Raw genomic sequence first — 20,876 nt, 5'->3', positions numbered from 1 at the left:
GAAGTGTCTCCGGACAGCGCTGGCCCCTGGCCTCTTAAGTGAGATGGGCGCACAACCCCAGAGTCTGTCAAGACTGGCCCGTACGGGCAGGGGTACCTTTACCTTTACCTTTACCTTATGCCACAGGCAGTTTCTATGAATATAGCTTGTTCCTGCTAATTTATTCTATACAGCTGTTGGGGAGTGCCACTTCTAAAGTAATGTAAAATAAGTGTACTTGTGTTTCTTATAAAGAGATTGAAGGCATGCTGCACTTAACCAGTGCCTACTTTCAAAGCTTGGTGGAAACAGAATCTTCGTCGCCATCTAGCATGCAACCTTTTTGGCAGCTGTGTCATCATATCTCATGTTCCATTGTGACTGCTGTTGGAGTCAGTTTATCTTTCTATACCATTTACTGGGACCCAAGTAGAAGCAGTGCTGTTGCTATTGGGTTTTGCTTATGGGCTTCCCATAGTCTATCTGATTGACCACTGTGAGAACAGGAAGCTAGACTAGATGGGCCTTTGGTCTGTTCCAACAGGGCCTTTTTTTACATACTTTAAAAGGTTACATTTAGTGTTGGAAGAAGCACAGACTAAACATGCCCTTTCATCATTTAGCACTTCAGCACTATTGTATCTGACTGCAGCAGACAGTACTTGACAGGAATTTTGGACAACTCTGTTTAACCTGTCCAGGCTTAGATGAGACCCATGCAGGATGTGTGCTCTTTGCAGAATGGTTCAGGGTATGGGAACTTCTCCTGTCATCTTGTTCTACTTGAAATGAGGCTTAAGTGTGCAACTAGGAGCATGAGAAGAGGCAAGTATAAATAAATAAAAATAAAATATCTCTCCTCCACATGCTAGAAAACTCTTGAATGCGTGTGAATGCTCCCTGTGTGGAAGCCCCTCGTTCCAGAATATTACTGTTTTGGGAACCAATTCATTAAATAGAATAATGGATATATCTACTGAGGAGTATCTGTGCAGTATGTTATGGAATAAGACTGGCAAACTCTCTTCCTGAAAGGCTTTTCAAGTGCAGCATCCCCAATACATAAGTCACAATACTTTTCTGCACATAAACTGGAGGGGGATGGAAGTAGTTAAACTTCATGGAAATATGTGTGCAGATGGTGTACTAATATTTTTTTTTACTAGGATTAGGATGATGGTCAGTTGACTATCTATTATTTGTCAATATTTGATTGCAGCAAAGTATGCAATGAAGCGTTTTTAATTGCATCATGATGACATCTGATAGTATAGACCAGCATGTGGGATCCTTGCTTGTTGAATCCTAGTCTTCCAAGACTCTAGGAGTAAATGTGTACACATTAATGCTATTGAGAAACAAATACCCTGAGGACCCTTCAATCAAAAGGTGGGGTACATAAACATTCAAAAGAGATAACAATCTCAATCAGGAAAGAGCTTGCAGGAACTAGAGGGATAACAGCAATTGGATCTCTGCTTTCCAAAAACTTAGATCATGGAGCCTAGTTGGGCTCTAGGAACAGAGATATGTGAATCTTTTGAGTGGAATTTGAAGCAAACCTAAAAATTGTTACTGAGCTGCTGGAGTCCTGTAGTGGCTCCAGATCTCTTGCAAGCTTTGCAGCTGCTTCAGTGCAAGTCTGCTAGCAGGTATTTCTATAATGGGAGCAATTGTGGATGCCCCAAGGACCCACTTGAAGGAGATTCTGCTGTTGTTTGGCTCTGGGCAGACTTTCAGAGGTCATGAAGAAATCTTTCCCAGAAGGCCAAGCCCTTTAGGCATTTTCTGATGCTGGAATTTCTCCTTCCAGAACTGAGCTCATCTTTCTCTCCATTCCTCCCAACAGCTGTTGTGTTTACCTACTGACCTAGTCTGTCACATTGACAGTGTAGAAGCACAGCAAAGAGAGGCTGGAAAGGCAAGCGTTTCATCTGCTTCTAATCACTTGCTGCCTTTCATGATGTTTCTCTTTCATTTCAGTCTGATTGCTATCGAGCAGTGCAATATGCTTACAGATCAAGTGCTTTTATTAAAACAAGTTTACTGAGTTTGCATTGCAGGCTCATTCAATTTGTCTATGCCTTTCTGGGAAAAGTACTACCAAAACACTGTAGTAGCTGCTCTTTACCTGCCTTGATTCACTGCCAATTTACAGCAAAGCAGTTGGGGTGCAGGATGTGATCCTTGTTAGGTAGATACCGAGTTATGCCACTGATGCATCTAGCTTAGTATTTTCTACATTGACTGACAATGGTTCTCCAATCTGAGATGGGTCTTTACGTAGCACTGCCTGGAGACGCCAGGGACTGAACCTGGGACCTACTGCATGCTTTACCACAGAGCTACTATCCTAGGTCTTACTGGCGGACTCAGAACTTGGACTCCAGTATTGATTTGTTTGTTGGGATTAAAAGCTTTATGCTAAATTTTACTACAGCACCCAAATAAAAGTCGGGTTACTGGTTTGAAGACAAGGTAGCACAGCAGAGCTCTAGCTTTAAGCTAAAGTGTTGACCAAATGAGTGACACCCCCCAACTCCCTTTTTGAAGAGCAGGGCAGGTATTTTGGATTAGCTGTAGTTGCTGAACAGTCTTCAAGGGGAGCACATTGCAGCAATCCTGCCTTGAATAACTGGATAACTGGCAAGGCTATCTCTTTCCTTGGGGAGGGGGTGGACACGGTGTATTATGCTCAGTTTTAGAAGGTCATTCCTTCCACTCAGGCTGTTTGAGTTTCAAGGGATAAAGGCAAATCAAATAGCATTCCCAGGCTGCATACCAAAGCCTTTAGCAATTTTAGGTTTTATGATACGTCTTGTCTACTTCAGGTTCTTATCACAGGCTTTTCCATTGTGCTTGTGTGTATTTTGGTTTGCAAATATGCTTGTTTTTTAGTGTTCCTGAAAAAGGTTGTTTTCAACCAAAATGTCATAATCCTTTTTAGTTTTTCATGATAACTATTTTTTAATAGTAACAACTAGTACTATTTTACTGCCCTTCCCTTTTCTTTGCTTCCATTACTTATGTGGAACTTGCAAAACGAGGGCAAAAAAACCCCCTTGGCGTGAAGAGGGGCTGCAGCCCTTTAAATTGGGTATGCTTGGATTTAAGCATACTGGGTATATATATTTAAATCTCAGTATCTTTGGAGCAGGTGATTTGTGCATTTGCAGGCAAGAGCTCACTTGACTCCCCCTCTGCTCTAAATTGAATTCCTTTCCTTAGAGTGCAACCCTACTCGTGCCCACGTGAAGGTAAATCCTGTTGTTGTCAGTGGCACTTACTCTCTAGTAAGTGTGTGTAGCTCTCCTTCCTAATTGTGTGTTTAATCAGGTTTATTTCATCCCTATCAGGTTGACTCTAGTGGTCTCTTTTCCCCACCACCAAATTTTCCAACCTAACATTCTCTTCTTTTTTCTAAGCAATGAATGTATCGACAAGCTAAGCTAATGTGAGGGACCTTATTTCTCTCTCTCCTATTTTGCAGGCAACTGCAATGTCCGTGGACTGTCTTGGGCAGCATGCAGTGCTTTCTGGGTGAGTGCCAACACCTTTGGGATAGAATTGCAGTTAGCCCTGGCAGCTGCTTGAAGGGTGGATGTGGAGGGAAGATGGACACATCTTCTTGGGTTGATGTTCTTCCTCTTCCTAGTGCTTCACATTCTCAGTGGGGCAGAAGAGAAGAGATTGATAGCATAAGTTCAAGCGCCAAAAGCATAAAAGACCCCTCCTGGATCTGACTGTAGGATCTGTTCAGTCTAATGCCCTGTTTTCATGACTGGCCATTCAAAAGCCTCTTCTGGGAAACAGAGCATGAAGGCAACCCCCACCCCACCCCACCCCACTGATTGCTGTCAGCATGTCCTGTTTAGAAGCACACTGTGTCTCAAGGTGGAAGCTCCATTTAGTTGTTGTGGGCTAATAGCCTTTGATAAGACCTAACCTCCTTGAATTTGTACATACCAGCCTTTCCCAGTCTAGCCCCTTCCAAAGGATTTGGGCTACAGTTCCCATCAGCCCAAGTATCAATACTCCCATGATAGCTTGGGACTATGGGAGCTGTAGTCTGAAACTTCGAGGTGGGGGAGGCGGTTGTAAACATTTAAAAAAGCTGTCTGTTACTAACGTTTTCTACACCTTGTAGCATTGAATTCCATATGTCAATTATATGTTGTAGGAAGAAAGACTTTGTTCATGCTGAGTCTATGCCATATTTTCCCTCCCAGCAGATTTTTTTTAATGAGATGCAATTCATTTTGGCAAAGTCTTAAAAAAATATATTGAGGCACAGGTCGCTACTCAGATCCAAAATCATGAGGCCTTGACTTCTGAGTCTTACACTTTGCCTCTCCCCACACTGCTTCTTTTCCATGTTGCTGATGTTTGAAGCCTTGTTCAGTCTTATCCCTAATCCCATCTTGCATGTATTCAGCTCTGTTCAGTGACCTTCAACTTCTGCTGATTTGATTATCTGATGTCCTCCTGCTTGTGTGTTTTCCAAAGTCTAACCTTCATGCTTCTTTTCATCCTTGTATGCTGTTTCTTTCCCTAATGCCCTATGCAGACATTAGTTCTCTTCATGTAGATGTGGATTGATTGCACTTGCACCAACCCTGTCCCTCCTGCCCCCTCCATGCCAGGTCCGGGCATAAAAAAAAATTGAAATTAGCATGGGGACAAACAAAAGGATGCCTTCACTCTAGTGTGGCTGCCCTTTATTTCATACACAGCTCAACAAGATACCAACATAAACCCTCCAACAGCATAGAATCCCCTTACACACCCACCCACCCACCCACACCACACCCACACACCCCTCACTTCAATCAATTGAATGCAACCAGCCATGCCCTGGGCTCCCCAATCTCTCCCACTACCAACAAAAATTAATAAACGAATAGATGCAGAACCTATCCACACGACAGTGACACAAAAACCATGCACATACACTATGCAAAAGAAGAAAAAAGCATTACCCCCTTCTTTCTCCAACCTCTCTCTCCCCACCTCTTTCTCCCCCCCAATCCTCACAATGCCTATGATAGCAGTGTCTCACACCAGATGTAGATAGGACTCCATGAACTGAAACCGTAGACACTATATGTGCCTTTGCTATCCATGAAAATATTTCAATAAAAACAGTAAGGAAAAAAGAAAAAAAGAACTGAGAGTGTACTGGTAGAGTATCTGAACAAAGTTGGTGCAGCTTTGCACCCAGCCGTTCCCCAGGTTTTCTCTAAGTCTCTGGACATTACTCTGCATGGGGGTTCATGCCTGTTCCTTCTTGCCTTCCCAGAGTGATATTTCGTAACTCTCATTTTATATTTTGATGTGACAACATTATCCTTGTGGTAAATATTCTATTCAAATGTGCCTGCCCCTGATAGAATGCAGTGCTTATCATCTGGAGACAAGCTTATTTTCAGTGAATATACCATAGGTGGTGAATGGCAGCTTTTGCCACGTGAGAGCGCGTTCAAATTAATTTTTTATTAGGTAAAGGCTGGCATGATAGAATCACCTTGTGGTCAAAAATCTGAGATTGATTTCAGCCTCTCAAGCCGGGCAAGCATCTAAATTGTGACCTAGTTCTTGCAATCCACAGACGATGCAGTAAATCTGTTTCAGGCTGACTGGTATGAGTTCATCTACCGTATTTTTCGCTCTATAGGACGCACTTTTTCCCCTTCAAAAATGAAGGGGAAATGTGTGTGCGTCCTATGGAGCGAAGACACCATAGCCCCACGACCCTCTCCCGGTTGGAGAGGTGACGCGCGGCTCAGGCAGGTGCCTCCATAGCCGCGCGTCACCTCTCCAGCCCGGAGAGCGCGCGCGGAGCTAAAGCAGCCCCCCGCGACCCTCTCCCGGCTGGAGAGGCGACGCGCGGCTATGGCAGGAGCCTCCATAACCGCGCGTCACCTCTCCAGCCCGGAGAGCGCGCGCGGAGCTAAAGCAGCCCCTCGCGACCCTCTCCCGGCTGGAGAGGTGACGCGCGGCTATGGCAGGAGCCTCAATAGCCGTGCGTCACCTCTCCAGCCGGGAGAGCGCGGACGGGGATAAAGAAGCCATAGCCCCGCGACCCTCTCCCAGCTGGAGAAGTGACGCGTGACTATGGCAGCAGCCTCTCCGCTGCGCCTTTCCGCTGCTCCCAGACCTGCTCTTTGGGGCTGGTGGTGGGCTTCCCCCCGCCAGCCCCAAAGAGCAGGTCGAAAGGAACCTGAAGCCAGGAGAGCGAGAGGGGTCGGTGCGCACTGACCCCTCTAGCTCTCCAGGCTTCCAAGGTAGCCACCTGAACGCACCTTAAATGGCACCTTGTTTTAGAGCGGGAAAACAAGAGGGGGAAAATTCTCCCACTCTCTGCGCAGTGCTTCCTGCCGCTTTGCTGAAGGGGCACTGGTCAGAGAGCGGAAGAATTTTTTTCCCTTGTTCTCCCCCCTCTAAAACAAGGTGCGTCCTATTGTCCGGTGCGTCCTATGGTGCGAAAAATACGGTAATTGGAAGGCTGCTTTTTCCATACAGGGTTTTTTGGGGTTTTTTTTAAAAGCCCCATGCATAGAATTGGTTGGGATCATTTGCCTTGACTTACTAGTTCGCATGGAAAGAGCATTCAGTCATGTCAGCTCCACCTGTAGTCTGAAGTGATACACACCAGACACATGTTTACACTCCCTTCCGTTCTTTGCAGAAACTAGGCCGACATCCTGACTGAGAAAGGAAGGTTGGACATAGTTGTCTCCATGTCATATTCTGTGATATTTTTAAGCCTCTTGGGAGGCATTCCATGGTGGTGGATCTAGCTGCCTGCCCTGTCAGTCTCTCACTGGCGCAATGTCACACACCGTGTAGGACTTTGTGTCTTTAAGCCGTCTGACCGTGTAGCCTTACATTGCTGTCAGCCAGCGCCTCCATCAGTCCCTTGGAGGAAACAGGCCAACTACAAGCCTGGTGTCCAACTAAGGCAGTTTGCATTAGCCTGGCCTGGAATATGTCATATAGGATTTTGCTGTTGTGAAGTTCTGCAGCAGCAAAGTTAATGTCCTCTTGTTCACGGCTGTTTTTAATTTGCATCTCTTTCACTTTAACGTTTCACGATTTATGTCGCAGAGCCAGTGTAGGGTTGTGGTTGGAGTGCTGAGCAAGGAGGCCCAGATTCAAGTCTTTGGTCATGGCTGTGAAGCTTAACAAGAGATGCTGCATGGTTCTCGCTCAACCTCATGGACCTTACAGGGGTTCCCAATACTCTGGTGTGACTGAATAGCAGAATCCCATCAAGCTTAGCTTGTTTACCAGGGGCTGGGGTCATTGGGAAGAAAGTTTATCTCCAGCTTCAGAACCATCCTTGAATTAAGTGGCTGCCACCCATTGCTTTCAAGGAAAGTCTGAGCTGTTCATGGGAGCAAAATCTGCCCTCCAGTCATGATGGAGTATAGCTTAGCCCATTTTGACCAGCATTGATAAAGATCCATCCCCCCCAAGCAGTTTCAGAAACAAGATGGAGTTTGTAGGTGGTTGACTGTGCTCTATTCTTCTGGTGCTTTGGAAATCGTAGGTGCATCAGCTCACAGGCTGGTTCCAGTGTGATGCTGCTGATGTCTTCTTTCTGTGTTTCTGTCTCTTGCAGGCGCCGCTTCCTCTACATTGTTAACTTAGATGCACCTTCTGATGGCCACCGCAAGATCTCGCGCCAGAGCAAGTGGGACATAGGAGCTGTGCAGTGGAACCCGCATGACAGTCACTCACACTACTTTGCTGCGTCGGTATGCTCCATGCTGGCCCTGATCCTGTGATTACATTTCCTCCCAATTGGATCCCAGGAGTGCAACAAATCTGTCCAACTAGCTTGTGGGAATGGGGCTATGCTGGTGTTCAGAGTCCCACCTTTCCGCACGTGGTACCCTAAACAGAAATAACAATAGCAACAATCATGTTTATTCCACACACCCCTTTACTCTGCAATCAACCTGCAATAATCAGCCCCTTTCAGTTCTTGGGACAGGTTGCTTGAATTTCACAGAACTTCTTGGAAGTTTGCCCACATCTGGCCCTTTCCAGTGTTACACATAAAAAACACATATTCAGCTCTCTTCTAGCCACCTCCCTCCAAGCATTTTAAACATTTGGTGAGGGAAATGTAACGTTGGACATGATCCCAAGTCATGTGTGTGTATGTGGCCAGGACATCTTCATTCATGGACAGGGATTGGAGGCAGCACAGTTAATGACTCTATATTGCCCTTTTTATCCTGTCAATCAGGATGCTTCAAGGGTTTGCAGTGGAGTAGTTGCATTGGGTGTTCTTACAAATGCTAACGTTTCTTGGTTGTGTGAAAAGTTAAACATGTTTTCTGGTGGGAAAGGGTGCTCCTCTTTCCCAAAATGGTCATCTAGAAGATTTGCAGTCATAAGAACATAAGAAAAGAATAAGCCTCAGAAGGGAAACCATAAGTCTAGTTTTGAGCAGGAAATGAGTGGAGCAGAAGCTTTTCAGCAGTTCACATGCTGCTTGTTCATATTAAACCATAGGTTTTTTTTTAAAACGATGGTTTCATGTGATGTGTGGACCAAAGCACAATTTGTTTTTGCTAAACTTTATTTGATGATCACGGCAACTAACAAACTTCAGAATCAGTAAAGCATTCTGAGGATCAAAACGAACCAGCAAGCCATTAAAAACAGGTGAGGTGGTGTAAATAAAGGAGAACTTAAAGCAGCCAAATCAATTCTCGTAAGTTGTCTTGCATCATTTAGGAAAAATTAAATGGGTGGTGCATTGATGCATGTCTGTGGGGATTTCATTTCAGACTCTTGGGGGTGTGGTGTGGCTGGGAGGGAGGGAGGAAGAGCTGTTGTAGCAAAGATGCTGGCAAGCTAGTTTCTCCTGTTGACGTGCTTCAGAGCAGGGTCTTTCCTGCTGATTTTAAAGGGTGGTGTAGTGTTCCAATGCTAGGGAGCACTTCTGTAGTTACATAGCACTCTGCTGCCCGTGTTGTGGCTTCTCATGTCTTCTGTTTAATTTCAGAGCAACCAACGAGTTGACCTGTATAAATGGAAAGATGGTAATGGGGAAGTTGGCACTTCCTTGCAAGGGCACACACGTGTGATCAGGTACGGCCCTGGGGAGCCCTAGCGCACTCCATTGTCATGCGGGCCAGTGAGCCTTGCACACTGGCTCATGGTGTTGGGAATTTCAGTCCTGATGTGATGAGCTTGATGCTTGGAACCCCCCCTCCTTTTCCCCCTCTGAAGCCCCCCTTTTGGCCCTCCCTTCTTGGAGTGCATGAAGTGCATCAGTCATTGCTGTAGTAACTTTGGGATCATAGAGTTGGAAAGGACCCTGATGATTTTTTAGTCCAACCCCCTGCAGTGCTGCAGTATGGAGCTGTCCCTTATTGGGATCAAACTTGCAACCTTGGCGTTATCAGCACCACAATCTAACCAACTGTCTGCGGACATGCCCAGATATTCCAGCTTAGCAAATCCTGAGGTCTGGACATATTTTCAATATTCGCGCAGTGAATTAGAGGGACAACAAAATTAAGCACCCCCCTCTCATCCTGATTAAATGATGGTCTCAGCAGCAACAGGGTGTTTTTCTCTGGTGAGCTGGAACTCCCCTAGTCCCCAGAGTTGTGCTTTTCAAACTTTCTACCTCTTTGCATGCCAGTTTTTTCCCCCTGTGAAACTGCTTTGCATTACGGAGGATTCAGAAGAATATTCCAGGACACAAATTCTGTTGGGAGCTGGGGTAGCGTAAGGGCTAAGGGACTGGACTACAGGTCATGAAGTCTCCATTTTGAATCTCACCTCTGACATGAGCTTGATAGCTGACCTTAGGCAAACAGCACTCTTGGTCATGGCCTCCCTATTTGAAATATGGCTAATAATAATACCGATGTACCTTGCAGGGTGTTAATGTATAGGAAGCATCATACAGATGTTAAGCAATATTGCTCTTTCTGTGGCTGTGTTATAGGGAGATCTCAGTAGTAGTGGGCTAGCTGTTTTTCAAGAACACTGTTTGCCATCATGGATCTTGTTTTTGTGGAACCTTCTGCTCCAGGGCTGTGGTGGGGAACATTTTAATCTCATGGGGAATCTTGTGGGATGAGGTGGACACAATCCAGTGGTGGATGGAACCAGGGGTAAAAGTGGGTGGATCAGCAGATGTGACTCCTGCCTTTTGTACAATGTGCTACATTCCAGCCACACAAGTGAGTTTAACACCCCCACACACCCCTTTCCATCCTCCAAGAGGTATATTTCAAGAACATATTTTAGCCAAACCAAAGCACTCTGGGGAGGGTCCTGGGAGCTCCCTTTGGCCCATGGGTTGGAGGTTTCGTACCTCTGCCCTAGAGAAACACAGTGGCCAGGAAAATTAGCAAAGGGCATGTAGCTAAAGCTCCCTGGATGACGCCTTCTGTCTTTGGAAATGCTGGTCTTTGGAGCTGTGAAACTGGGCCAATGGGGCATTGTGTTAAGAAGGCAATGAACAAGGGAATTACTAATGACTATGCAGAGTCTGGTGTTTGCAGCTGTCCAAGATAGATCCCTCTTGCTGATGCCCCCCCCCCTTCCCTTGTTTGCAACTTTTCTAGTGATTTGGACTGGGCAGTTTTTGAGCCGGACCTGCTGGTTACCAGTTCGGTTGACACGTACATCTACATCTGGGATATCAAGTAAGTGCAGAGGCACATTGGGAAAGATATTGCTGGTCTTTATGGGAGCAAATGCCCGTGTGGCACTTTGGACTGCTGCCACTGCAGCAGGATAGTTTGGAAGGGTGAAGCTGTCCATAGTAATATCCTCTTGGTGAATGGGTTTTGCTCTTTCATATTTTGGGATCGTGAAGGAGCCCTCCCCAGGCAAGTGAACTAGAAACCCCAGCAGCCTGTGTCTGTAAGGCCCCTGTGCATTCTGCACTTTGCCTCACTAGCATAGTCCACCCGCACCCCCTGCTGCATTGTGCAGAAGCTACCATGCAGCTGAGCTTCAGTTGTGGGAGCTGGTGGTGGCTGAATGATTTGTTATCTGCCTAGGTCAGTCGTTTTCAAATTCATTGTTGTGAGAAATGAGCAAATAATAATAATAATAATAATAATAATAATAATGATAATAATAATGATAATAATAATGATAAATAATAATATTTTATGTAGACTCTGCCCTCCCTGGCCAGGGTGGCTAACGCCAATTATAAATTACAATAAAACATAATAGAAAAAAGTAAAAAGTTAATTAAACTATTAATGAAAGCTCAGAGTCCTCAACTGCAGAGAAGATTGCCTGCTCTGTCTCTGCATAGTTGCCTGGCCTGGCCTGGCCCTCTTCTGTCCACCTTCTCTGGAGGCAAGTAATTCTGTTGCCTCTCTGTATCACATGTCACTGGTCAAAATGAGTGAAGTTTGTTACCCCCAAAATGCAAAACTTACCGAGTGTAAGAACTCTGTCTTCAGTTTTAAGTTGGAGAAGCAAAAATTGAGAGGTACTAACCTGAATAGAGAGGGAACAGTATATATGCTTATGCTGGTATTGTTGTATTTCAGGGACACTCGGAAGCCTACTGTATCACTTTCTGCTGTCGGTAAGTACCAGTTGGTTAGGTGGAATTTGAAATATTGGCATAATATTTCACTCGGTAGTTGGTGTTAAGTGCCCTGCAAAGAAGAGGTCTTGGCACTGGTTTCCAGTAGACCACAAGGGTGTCCAACCTGTGGCATGCCTGCCACTATTGGAGCAGGCAGTAGCAGATCTGGCAATGGTATTAAGCAGCCTTCCTCAACCTGGCGCCCTCCAGATGCCATGCCCTACAACTCCCATCAGCCCCAACTAGCATGGTTGTGGCGGGTGGGAGTAGTAGCCCTAAGTATGTGGAGGGCACCAGCTTGGGAGAGGCTAGTATAAAGTGTCAACCTCTGCCTTACTCAGACTTGATTTCAGTAGCATAATTTAGGACAGGGCAGGGGAGTCATTTTGTTGGTGTTCTTGCTAAGGCATTGTGATCCAGAGCTTCTTGGCAATCAGCTGCAAATCACCTAGGAGTCTTCCAGTAGAGCCCAATCTACCTTTTGCCTATACCTGTGATAGCCTATTTTTCAAACTTGACCCATGTCCCACTTGCCCAGACAGTTGCCTGCTGCATCAGTAGGCTGCAGATGAGCTGGCTTGGTTCTTGACTGGTGCCCTGGGCTGGCCTTCTCGGATGGCTGTGCTGCACCCTGCAGCATTCCGTACTACGCCTCTGGTGACCACTCCATTTTCGAAAGCTCTTGCCCTATTCGTTGTCAATTATTTGTGCCCAGCAAGATACAATACCCAGGCTGGGCTTTACTTGACACCTCACTTGCATTTGCTGTGTCATCGTCATACTCACCTGACCATACAACCTATTGGCATGTTGGTGTTCTTTTAAATTGTGTGTGTGCTCTGTCCCTTCTGCAGCTGGTGCCTCCCAGGTAAAATGGAATAAGAAGAATGCCCACTGCTTGGCAACCAGCCATGACGGGGATGTGCGCATTTGGGACAGGCGGGTGAGTCACTGTTGCCCCTCTAAGGGATATGGTTGTGGTCATCTCTTGTGCAAGCTTTCAAATGAAATCTCTTCTTGCAGAAACCCGGCACTGCAGTGGAGTACTTGGCTGCTCATCTCTCTAAAATCCATGGCTTGGACTGGCACCCAGACAATGAGAACATATTGGCTACGTCCAGCCAGGACAACTCTGTCAGGGTAGGTGGGGCTGGGTTTTGAGGGCCCTTAAGCTGAGTTCTGACATGGCATACCTTTCAACCTTTCAAACTGGCTGAAATGTGAACTTCACCAGCCAGGCAGGTGGAGAGTTCCAGTTGTGCTGGTCCCTGCCAGTCTTCACAGCCATTGGGGGTCACTGGGAAATGAATGGAGGGTATGTGTGGGCACCATCCTGTTTTGAGGAAAGGGGTGTCCTGGTGAATGAGCAACCAATCTTTTCCAAGACTACTTTCCCATACTCCTTGCTGCATGTCACAGTGTATGAAACTGCCACAGGCTAAAAAAATTGCAGTCTTTGAGCATTTTTGTCAGGGTTTCTGGGAGAGAGGAGGAGATGACAGAGGAGACGGAGAGCGAGTGGGAGGAGGGGCAGAAGGATGAGGAAGAAGATGACGGAATTCTGAGGGAATCCACGAGTCTGAGCAGCGAGTCAGAGGATTCTCAAAAGGGGGTTACCTTAATCAAGCAAAAGGGAGGAGAAGGGAGAAGCGGAGAGGAGCCCAGTGGAAGACAGACGCAGCAAGAGGCGTCTCAGCCGGAACGGAGTAAAGGGGGTGGAGTCGTCAGCCTCTCGGAGGGAGCAGGATTAGGAGAGAACAGAGAAAGGGGGTTGGAGCAAGGTGTTCAGCCGGAAAGGGTGGAGAGCAGAACAAGGGGTGGTGTAGCGGTCGAAAGAAAGGTCAGCAGCAACGTACGCGCGCCAAGTTCAAACGTAGAGGCGCGCGGAAGTGGAGAGAGCTCAGGGGAGGAGCCCGGCCCTAAAGCCAGAAGGAGGGGGGAAGAGGCGGCAGAGGATTCAGCCTCAGGCGAGTCACGGAGAGAGGGAACCCAGGGGGGCAGGAAGACCCTGCGGAAAAGAAAGGAGAGGAAGAGGTGGTCTAGAGCCAGGCTATTAAGTTGGTGTGGAAGAGGGGAGGAGTCAGAGGGGACTTCAGCGGTCTAACGTGACAGACGTACGGCCACGATGCTGAACTGTACGAGAAGCAGAAATCTTCAATAAACTTTTCCTGTAAATAAACTGCAACGGAGTGAGGTCTCTTGTGAGCTGGGACCCGTCCTGGGTGGCCGTGACAGTAAGTCCCCTCACAGAAAGCAAAAAATTTTTTTTGCGAAGCTCACGAACGGGAGCAGCCATGAGCGCTGAGGAGCAGCTGGTTGCACTGCGGGATCAGGTTACCGCTCTCACATCGGCAGTCATTGCTTCGCAGAAGAAGAATGACGACTTGCAGAAGACGTGCCAGGATTTGCAGGCAAGGTGGGAACACGCGGACAGGGCGGGGGCCCCAGGTTCCAGAGCGGAGGGCATTGCGCTTGGACGGAGGGGGGGTGCCCTGGTTCCGCATTTTAATGGCAACTTGCAAGACTATCCCAATTTCAGAGCGGACGTCGTATATGCACTGCATTTACTCCGTCACGATTTTAAAGATGAGGAGGAGAAAGTGGGGTTCATTGTTTCGCACCTGCATGGGGAGGCCAGGGCTTGGCTACGCAATCTGTGGCGCGAAGATGGACCGGCCCGTCGCAATTCAACTGCGTTCATCAAAGCGATGGATTCTTGTTTTCAATCCTCTGTGGATGTGGACATTGCGCGCCGTCAAATGCACGGGCTGAGGCAGGGGAAAGCGACTGTGCGCCAATACCACTCTAAATTTTTTGCATTGCTCACCGCCTTAGATTGGCCTAAGGACAGTAAGCCGGTCAGAGATCTTTTTTGGGAGGGATTGAGCCCCCCCATCAAGGATGAGATCGCTAGGGGGGACAGACCCCAGACCCTAGAAGACGTGGTGCAACGGGCTTTAGCTATTGGAATTCGACATGAGGGACGTCCGTGGCACGAGGAGGACGGGCCCCAAGCGCGTGCGCAAGCGAGGACTCTCCCTTTTGTGCACAGGGATTTCAGCCGTGCGCACCCCTCGCCAATGGGGAAGGACAGCGAGGAGCCAATGGAGATTGGTGGTGCTAGGGCTCAGAAGCCATCCCAGAGCCCTGTCCCTGGTGCAGCCAAAGCGAAGCCTCCTAGAGGAACCAGGAAGTGTTACATCTGTGACAGTGCGCACCATATGGCGAAAGAGTGCCCCCAGAGGCTCCAGAAGCACACTGCAGCACTGGCAACTGTAACAGCAGAGGTGCAACCAGGGGAGCAGCTTCAGGGAAACGACAGTGCCTGGCTGGAAGCAGAGCTACTGGGGCTCAGCCAGGCGGATCTGTAGACAAGCCCCCAGCATCACTGCAGAGCGTGGACCCTTTGCCTCCCAGACCGGCAGTTCTGCTCACAGCAACACTCCAGTTGCCTGATGGGAGACTCCTCGAGGTTCCAATAACGATCGATTCGGGAAGCAACGCCGACTTCGTGGGACTGCAGTTCGTTAAGCAGCACAACATGGCGCTCCTGCCTGCAACGACGCCTCTAAACGTGGTCACGGTAGACGGCAGGAAGTTGCTGGGGGGGCAAGTGGTGCAGCAAACCCCTCCCATGATGATGCAGATTGGCAACCATCGAGAACTTATTAGTTTCAATGTCACCCACTTATCGGACACACCCATCGTGTTAGGCATGAGTTGGCTGGAGAGGCACAGTCCCGCGGTTGCGTGGTACCAGCGGCAGATCACCTTTTGTTCATCGTATTGTGCTCAGCATTGCTTTCAGACCGATCAGGGAGGAGAAGCCGAGCAGCAGTTGCATCTGGGTATGGTGCAAACAGTGCCTCACAAGTACCAGGACTTCTTGGAGGTTTTCTGTGAGAAGGAAGCTGACAAGTTGCCGCCTCACAGACCTTACGACTGCGCGATTGATTTAGTGCCAGGGGCGCAACTGCCTGCTGCCAAGCTGTACTCCATGTCGGAAGACGAGATGCAAGAGCTTCGGGAGTTCATAGACCATAACCTCAAGCGAGGTTTCATCCAGGAATCTAAAGCAGCGGGTGGCAGCCCTGTGTTCTTTGTGAAGAAGAAAAACACGCCCCAAAAAAGGCTTATAGTGGATTACAGGTTCATAAACAGCTTGACTAAGCCCAAAGCTTTCCCCATGCCCAAGATTGACGACCTTTTAGCGACCGTCAGGAGGGGCAAGATTTTCACCAAGCTGGACCTACGTGGAGCTTACAATCTCATCCGCATCCGGAAAGGAGATGAGTGGAAGACCGCCATGTTCACCCCTCTGGGCACATACGAATACAGAGTCATGCCTTTCGGTCTCCAAAATGGCAGCCACGTTTTTCAAGCATTTATGCACCACGTGCTAGCAGGTCTCCTCTACAAGAAGTGTGTCTGCTTTCTCGACGATATCCTGATTTTCTCGGAATCGCCGGAGGATCACGATAAGGACGTGAGGGAGGTCCTGCAGAGGCTGAAGGACCACAGGCTGTACGCCAAGTTGGAAAAATGCCAGTTTGATGTCAGAGAGGTTGATTTCCTTGGCTACAAGTTGTCCGACGAGGGACTGGCCATGGACAGGGCTAAGGTTCAAGCGCTGTTGGACTGGAAAAGCCCTCGAAATCGGAAAGAGGTCCAGAGGTTCATCGGCTTTGCCAATTTTTACCGCAAGTTTATTAAAGGTTTTGCGAACGCGACGGCGGCTATCACTGACACCCTCAGTTCCAAGAAGAAGAAGTTCGTCTGGACCGAACAAGCGGAGCGGTCCTTCCGGACGCTTAAAGGTCTTTTCGCCTCCGAAGAGCAGCTGCTCCACGTGAATCCCGGCAGACCCATGCGGGTAGAGACCGATGCGTCAGACAGAGCGGTTGGGGCCGTTCTTTTGCAAGAGGATTCACAAGGCAACTGGAGACCGGGTGCGTTCTACTCCCGGAAGCTCAGCAAGACGGAGCGCAATTATACCATATGGGACAGGGAGTTGTTGGCCATTCATGCAGCTTTCAAAGCGTGGCGACACTTCTTAATAGGAGCCAAGCACACGGTGCAAGTCCGCACGGATCACAAGAACTTAGAGTATTGGCGGACGGCTAAGTTACAGACCCAGCGACACATGCGCTGGGCGGAGTTCTTTGCGGATTTCGACTTCAAAATAGAATACATCCCAGGAGACTCCAATGTTATTGCAGACGCGCTGTCCCGAAAGCCGCAATACTTGGAGGAAGCAGCTCCAATCGCAGCAAAGCACATTTTCGCACCGCAGGCGTGGACGTGCGCTACCATCGCAGTCGACCTGGACGCGGTGCGACGCGCGTTGCAAAGGGATCGGTTTGCACAGTCCAAGATGGAGGAGCTACGCGGAGGGTCGCGAGACAACGATGAGTTCCAATTGCAAGATGGACTTTTGACTCGTAAGGGTGCCCTTTACGTGCCCACCGACGATCTTCGAGCCAAGGTTCTGCAACAATTGCATGACGCCCCTAGTGCAGGCCATTTCGGCAAAGAGAAGACGATGGAGTTGGTGGCTAGAGACTTTTGGTGGCCCCAGATGAGAGGAGAGGTGGCGGACTACGTCGCCAGGTGTGATATCTGCCAGAGGTCCAAACCAGTGCACCAGAAGCAGGCGGGATTGCTAGAACCGCTGGAGACACCGCAGCAACCGTGGGAGAGGGTAGCGTTGGACTTTGTTACGGACCTGCCCAGCTCCAGAGGTAAGACGGCGGTGTTAGTGGTGGTGGACTTGTTCACCAAGATGGCGCATTTCATCCCTTGTGCCAAGGTGGCGACGGCAGAACAGACCGCAAAGCTCTTCATCGATCACGTCTTCAGAGTGCATGGACTTCCGCAGTCCGTCTTGTCCGACAGGGGGCGCCAGTTTGTTTCCACTTTCTGGCGAAAGCTTCTGGGCATCTTGCACGTCAAAATCAACCTGACATCGGCGAGACATCCACAAACCAACGGTCAAGCGGAGAGGGTCAACGCGATCATGCAGCAGTACCTGCGGTGCTACGCCAACCAGCGACCTGCGGCGTGGGTGGACTATCTGCCGATGGCTGAATTCGCCTACAACAACACGAAACACGCATCCACCGGGGTGACGCCTTTCTTCGCGAACAATGGCCGTCATCCCAGAACCTTCCCGAGATTTGCGGCACCAGGAGGGGGGGGGCCTCAAGATGCCGACCAGTTTGCAGCGGAGTTGCAAGAGGTGCACGAGGAGCTGCGGAGACATTTGGAGCTGGCAAAACAGGCGTATAAGGTGCAGGCCGATAAGCACAGGAGGGCGGGAGAGGACATCCAGATTGGGGACTGGGTGTGGTTAGCAGCCCACGCGATGCCGGCCAGGTCATTGGCCAAGAAGAAGTTAGGACACAGGCAGCTAGGGCCATATCAAGTTGAGGCTAAGATCAATCCGGTGGCTTTTCGTCTAGCCCTTCCGGAGGGTTCCAGGGTGCACCCGGTCTTTCATAGGTCGGTGCTCACTCCCTACAAAACCCCACACAGGTTTCAAGAGTCAGGAGCACTCCCAGAGCCACGTAGGAGGGCGCCTGAGGGGGGGGAATCGCCAAGACCAGAACCTCTTAACGAGGTCACAGAGATACTGGACTCGAGATGGGGGGAGGAGGGAGTTGAATATTTTCTAGCCAGGGAAGGCACTCCGGCCTCTGCCAATAGCTGGGTGCCGGGTTACGCGTTGGACGAACCCCTGTTGAAGGAGGAGTTCCATGCACTTTTTCCGCACAAGCCCATGCCCGAGGAGTATTTTGATGATTGGCTTTTCACGCCCACTTTGTCAGACAGCACGTTCGAGGGTTTCTCCTCACCCGAGGGCCATACGCCCGAAACAAGCCCGACCAGGGATCCGAGACTGGGGGGGGAGGAGACAGGCCCTTGTTGGTGGGTGGATCAGCCAAGGGAGGCATGGAGTCAGAGATGGATGGTAGGTCCTTGGCAGGCAGCGCCAGGAGAAGCAGTGATGGAGGAAGAGACTGTGAGGTCTGTGGGTGGGGAACCCGAGTTCGAACACACATATACGGAGATGACAGAGGAGAACGTTGAAGTGGACAACTTGTATCCTGAACCGACCCCGGAAGAACCACGTTTTCCTCAACCTGCACCCGGCGAGCGGGAGGGGGGAAGGGGGGGCTTCGAGGGGGGGATGGATGTCAGGGTTTCTGGGAGAGAGGAGGAGATGACAGAGGAGACGGAGAGCGAGTGGGAGGAGGGGCAGAAGGATGAGGAAGAAGATGACGGAATTCTGAGGGAATCCACGAGTCTGAGCAGCGAGTCAGAGGATTCTCAAAAGGGGGTTACCTTAATCAAGCAAAAGGGAGGAGAAGGGAGAAGCGGAGAGGAGCCCAGTGGAAGACAGACGCAGCAAGAGGCGTCTCAGCCGGAACGGAGTAAAGGGGGTGGAGTCGTCAGCCTCTCGGAGGGAGCAGGATTAGGAGAGAACAGAGAAAGGGGGTTGGAGCAAGGTGTTCAGCCGGAAAGGGTGGAGAGCAGAACAAGGGGTGGTGTAGCGGTCGAAAGAAAGGTCAGCAGCAACGTACGCGCGCCAAGTTCAAACGTAGAGGCGCGCGGAAGTGGAGAGAGCTCAGGGGAGGAGCCCGGCCCTAAAGCCAGAAGGAGGGGGGAAGAGGCGGCAGAGGATTCAGCCTCAGGCGAGTCACGGAGAGAGGGAACCCAGGGGGGCAGGAAGACCCTGCGGAAAAGAAAGGAGAGGAAGAGGTGGTCTAGAGCCAGGCTATTAAGTTGGTGTGGAAGAGGGGAGGAGTCAGAGGGGACTTCAGCGGTCTAACGTGACAGACGTACGGCCACGATGCTGAACTGTACGAGAAGCAGAAATCTTCAATAAACTTTTCCTGTAAATAAACTGCAACGGAGTGAGGTCTCTTGTGAGCTGGGACCCGTCCTGGGTGGCCGTGACAATTTTTTTTTGCAAAAGCTGGATCTGCCCATTTTTTTTTGTGCTCTTATATTTTTTTGTAAAGCTCCATGCATGTGCAGTGAGCCTGTGCGGTAGCTTAGGCTGAGAAGTCAAAAGTCGCCCAATAAGCTTCATGGCTGGCTGGGAACTTGAACCTTGGTCTCCCAGGCTGCAGCCCAACACTCTTAACCTCTGCAGCACTCTTAACCCAGTTCCCATCAGCCCCAGCCTAATGTGGCCAACAGGGGTGATGAAAGGCGAAGTCCAGTCACGTTTGCAGGACCAGGCATTCCTCACTCCTGCTTGAAAGCATCATAGCTTAAGGCAGTTTATAGGACTTTATAGGTCATTGCTTTTATTTTTTAATTATACCTGGTAGCTTTCAGAGAGATGGTGTACTGAGTGCACTACTCTTACTTAGCTGTGTCTTTGGCCCAGTTCTAGCATGAGGAGGGCAGCAGCATTTTGTTTCCAGACTGTTTTCAAGGACAGCCCTCCGCAGAACATATTTACCGGTACATTAATGGAGATGACAAGGGCTTTTTCCTCTGAGGAGGGCCCCAGCTGTGTATTGTGGTGTTGATTAAAAAGCATTCCCAGCTTCAGGTGCCTCCTGGGTATCTGGCAACCAGAACCAAGAAAACCCCAAGATGTTATACAGTGGTGCCCCGCAAGACGAACGCCTCGCAAGACGAAAAACCCGCTAGACGAAAGGGTTTTCCGTTTTGGAGGCGCTTCGCAAAACGAATTTCCCTATGGGCTTCCTTCGCAAGACGAAAGCCCATAGGGAAATCTCCAGGGACAGCGGGGAAGTGCAGCGCGTCTTCCCCACTGTCCTCGGACCTCCTCCGAAGCCTGGCGATGGGGCGGAGAGCTCTCCGCCCCATCGCCAGCCTCCTCCGAAGGCTTGCGGTGGGAGGAGGGCTTTCCTCCCTACCGCCAACATTCAGAATGCTGTTCTGAATGTTGGCGGTGGGGAGGAAAAACCCTCCTCCCACCGCAAGTCCCGGGAACAGAGGAGAAGCGCTGCGCGCCTTCCCCTCTGTTCCCGGACCTGTCCTGAAGGCTTGCGGTGGGAGGAGGGCTTTCCTCCCCACCGCCAACATTCAGAATGCTGTTCTGAATGTTTGCGGTGGGGAGGAAAAACCCTCCTCCCACCGCAAGTCCCGGGAACAGAGGAGAAGCGCTGCGCGCCTTCCCCTCTGTTCCCGGACCTGTCCTGAAGGCTTGCGGTGGGAGGAGGGCTTTCCTCCCCACTGCCAACATTCAGAATGCTGTTCTGAATGTTGGCGGTGGGGAGGAAAAACCCTCCTCCCACCGCAAGTCCCGGGAACAGAGGAGAAGCGC

At 49.5% G+C, this 20,876-nt stretch overlaps 1 protein-coding gene across 1 annotated transcript in view; it reads left to right on the top strand.

Annotated features, from left to right (window-relative positions):
• WDR59 (WD repeat domain 59) overlaps nt 1-20,876 on the top strand; it is a 56,744-nt gene that overhangs the window by 3,639 nt on the left and 32,229 nt on the right. The window contains exons 2-8 of the mRNA XM_081921777.1: nt 3,470-3,519; nt 7,604-7,739; nt 9,002-9,087; nt 10,581-10,661; nt 11,529-11,566; nt 12,424-12,512; nt 12,593-12,709. Of these exons, the coding sequence (XP_081777903.1) occupies nt 3,470-3,519; nt 7,604-7,739; nt 9,002-9,087; nt 10,581-10,661; nt 11,529-11,566; nt 12,424-12,512; nt 12,593-12,709 (597 nt within the window). The remainder of the gene's footprint in view (nt 1-3,469; nt 3,520-7,603; nt 7,740-9,001; nt 9,088-10,580; nt 10,662-11,528; nt 11,567-12,423; nt 12,513-12,592; nt 12,710-20,876) is intronic.

This window comes from Podarcis melisellensis (assembly GCF_964234715.1).
Source record: "Podarcis melisellensis genome assembly, chromosome: 8".
Lineage (NCBI taxonomy): Eukaryota > Metazoa > Chordata > Lepidosauria > Squamata > Lacertidae > Podarcis > Podarcis melisellensis.
The sequence above is the reverse complement of the archived record's forward strand: the minus strand, read 5'-3'. Positions and strand labels throughout refer to the sequence as shown.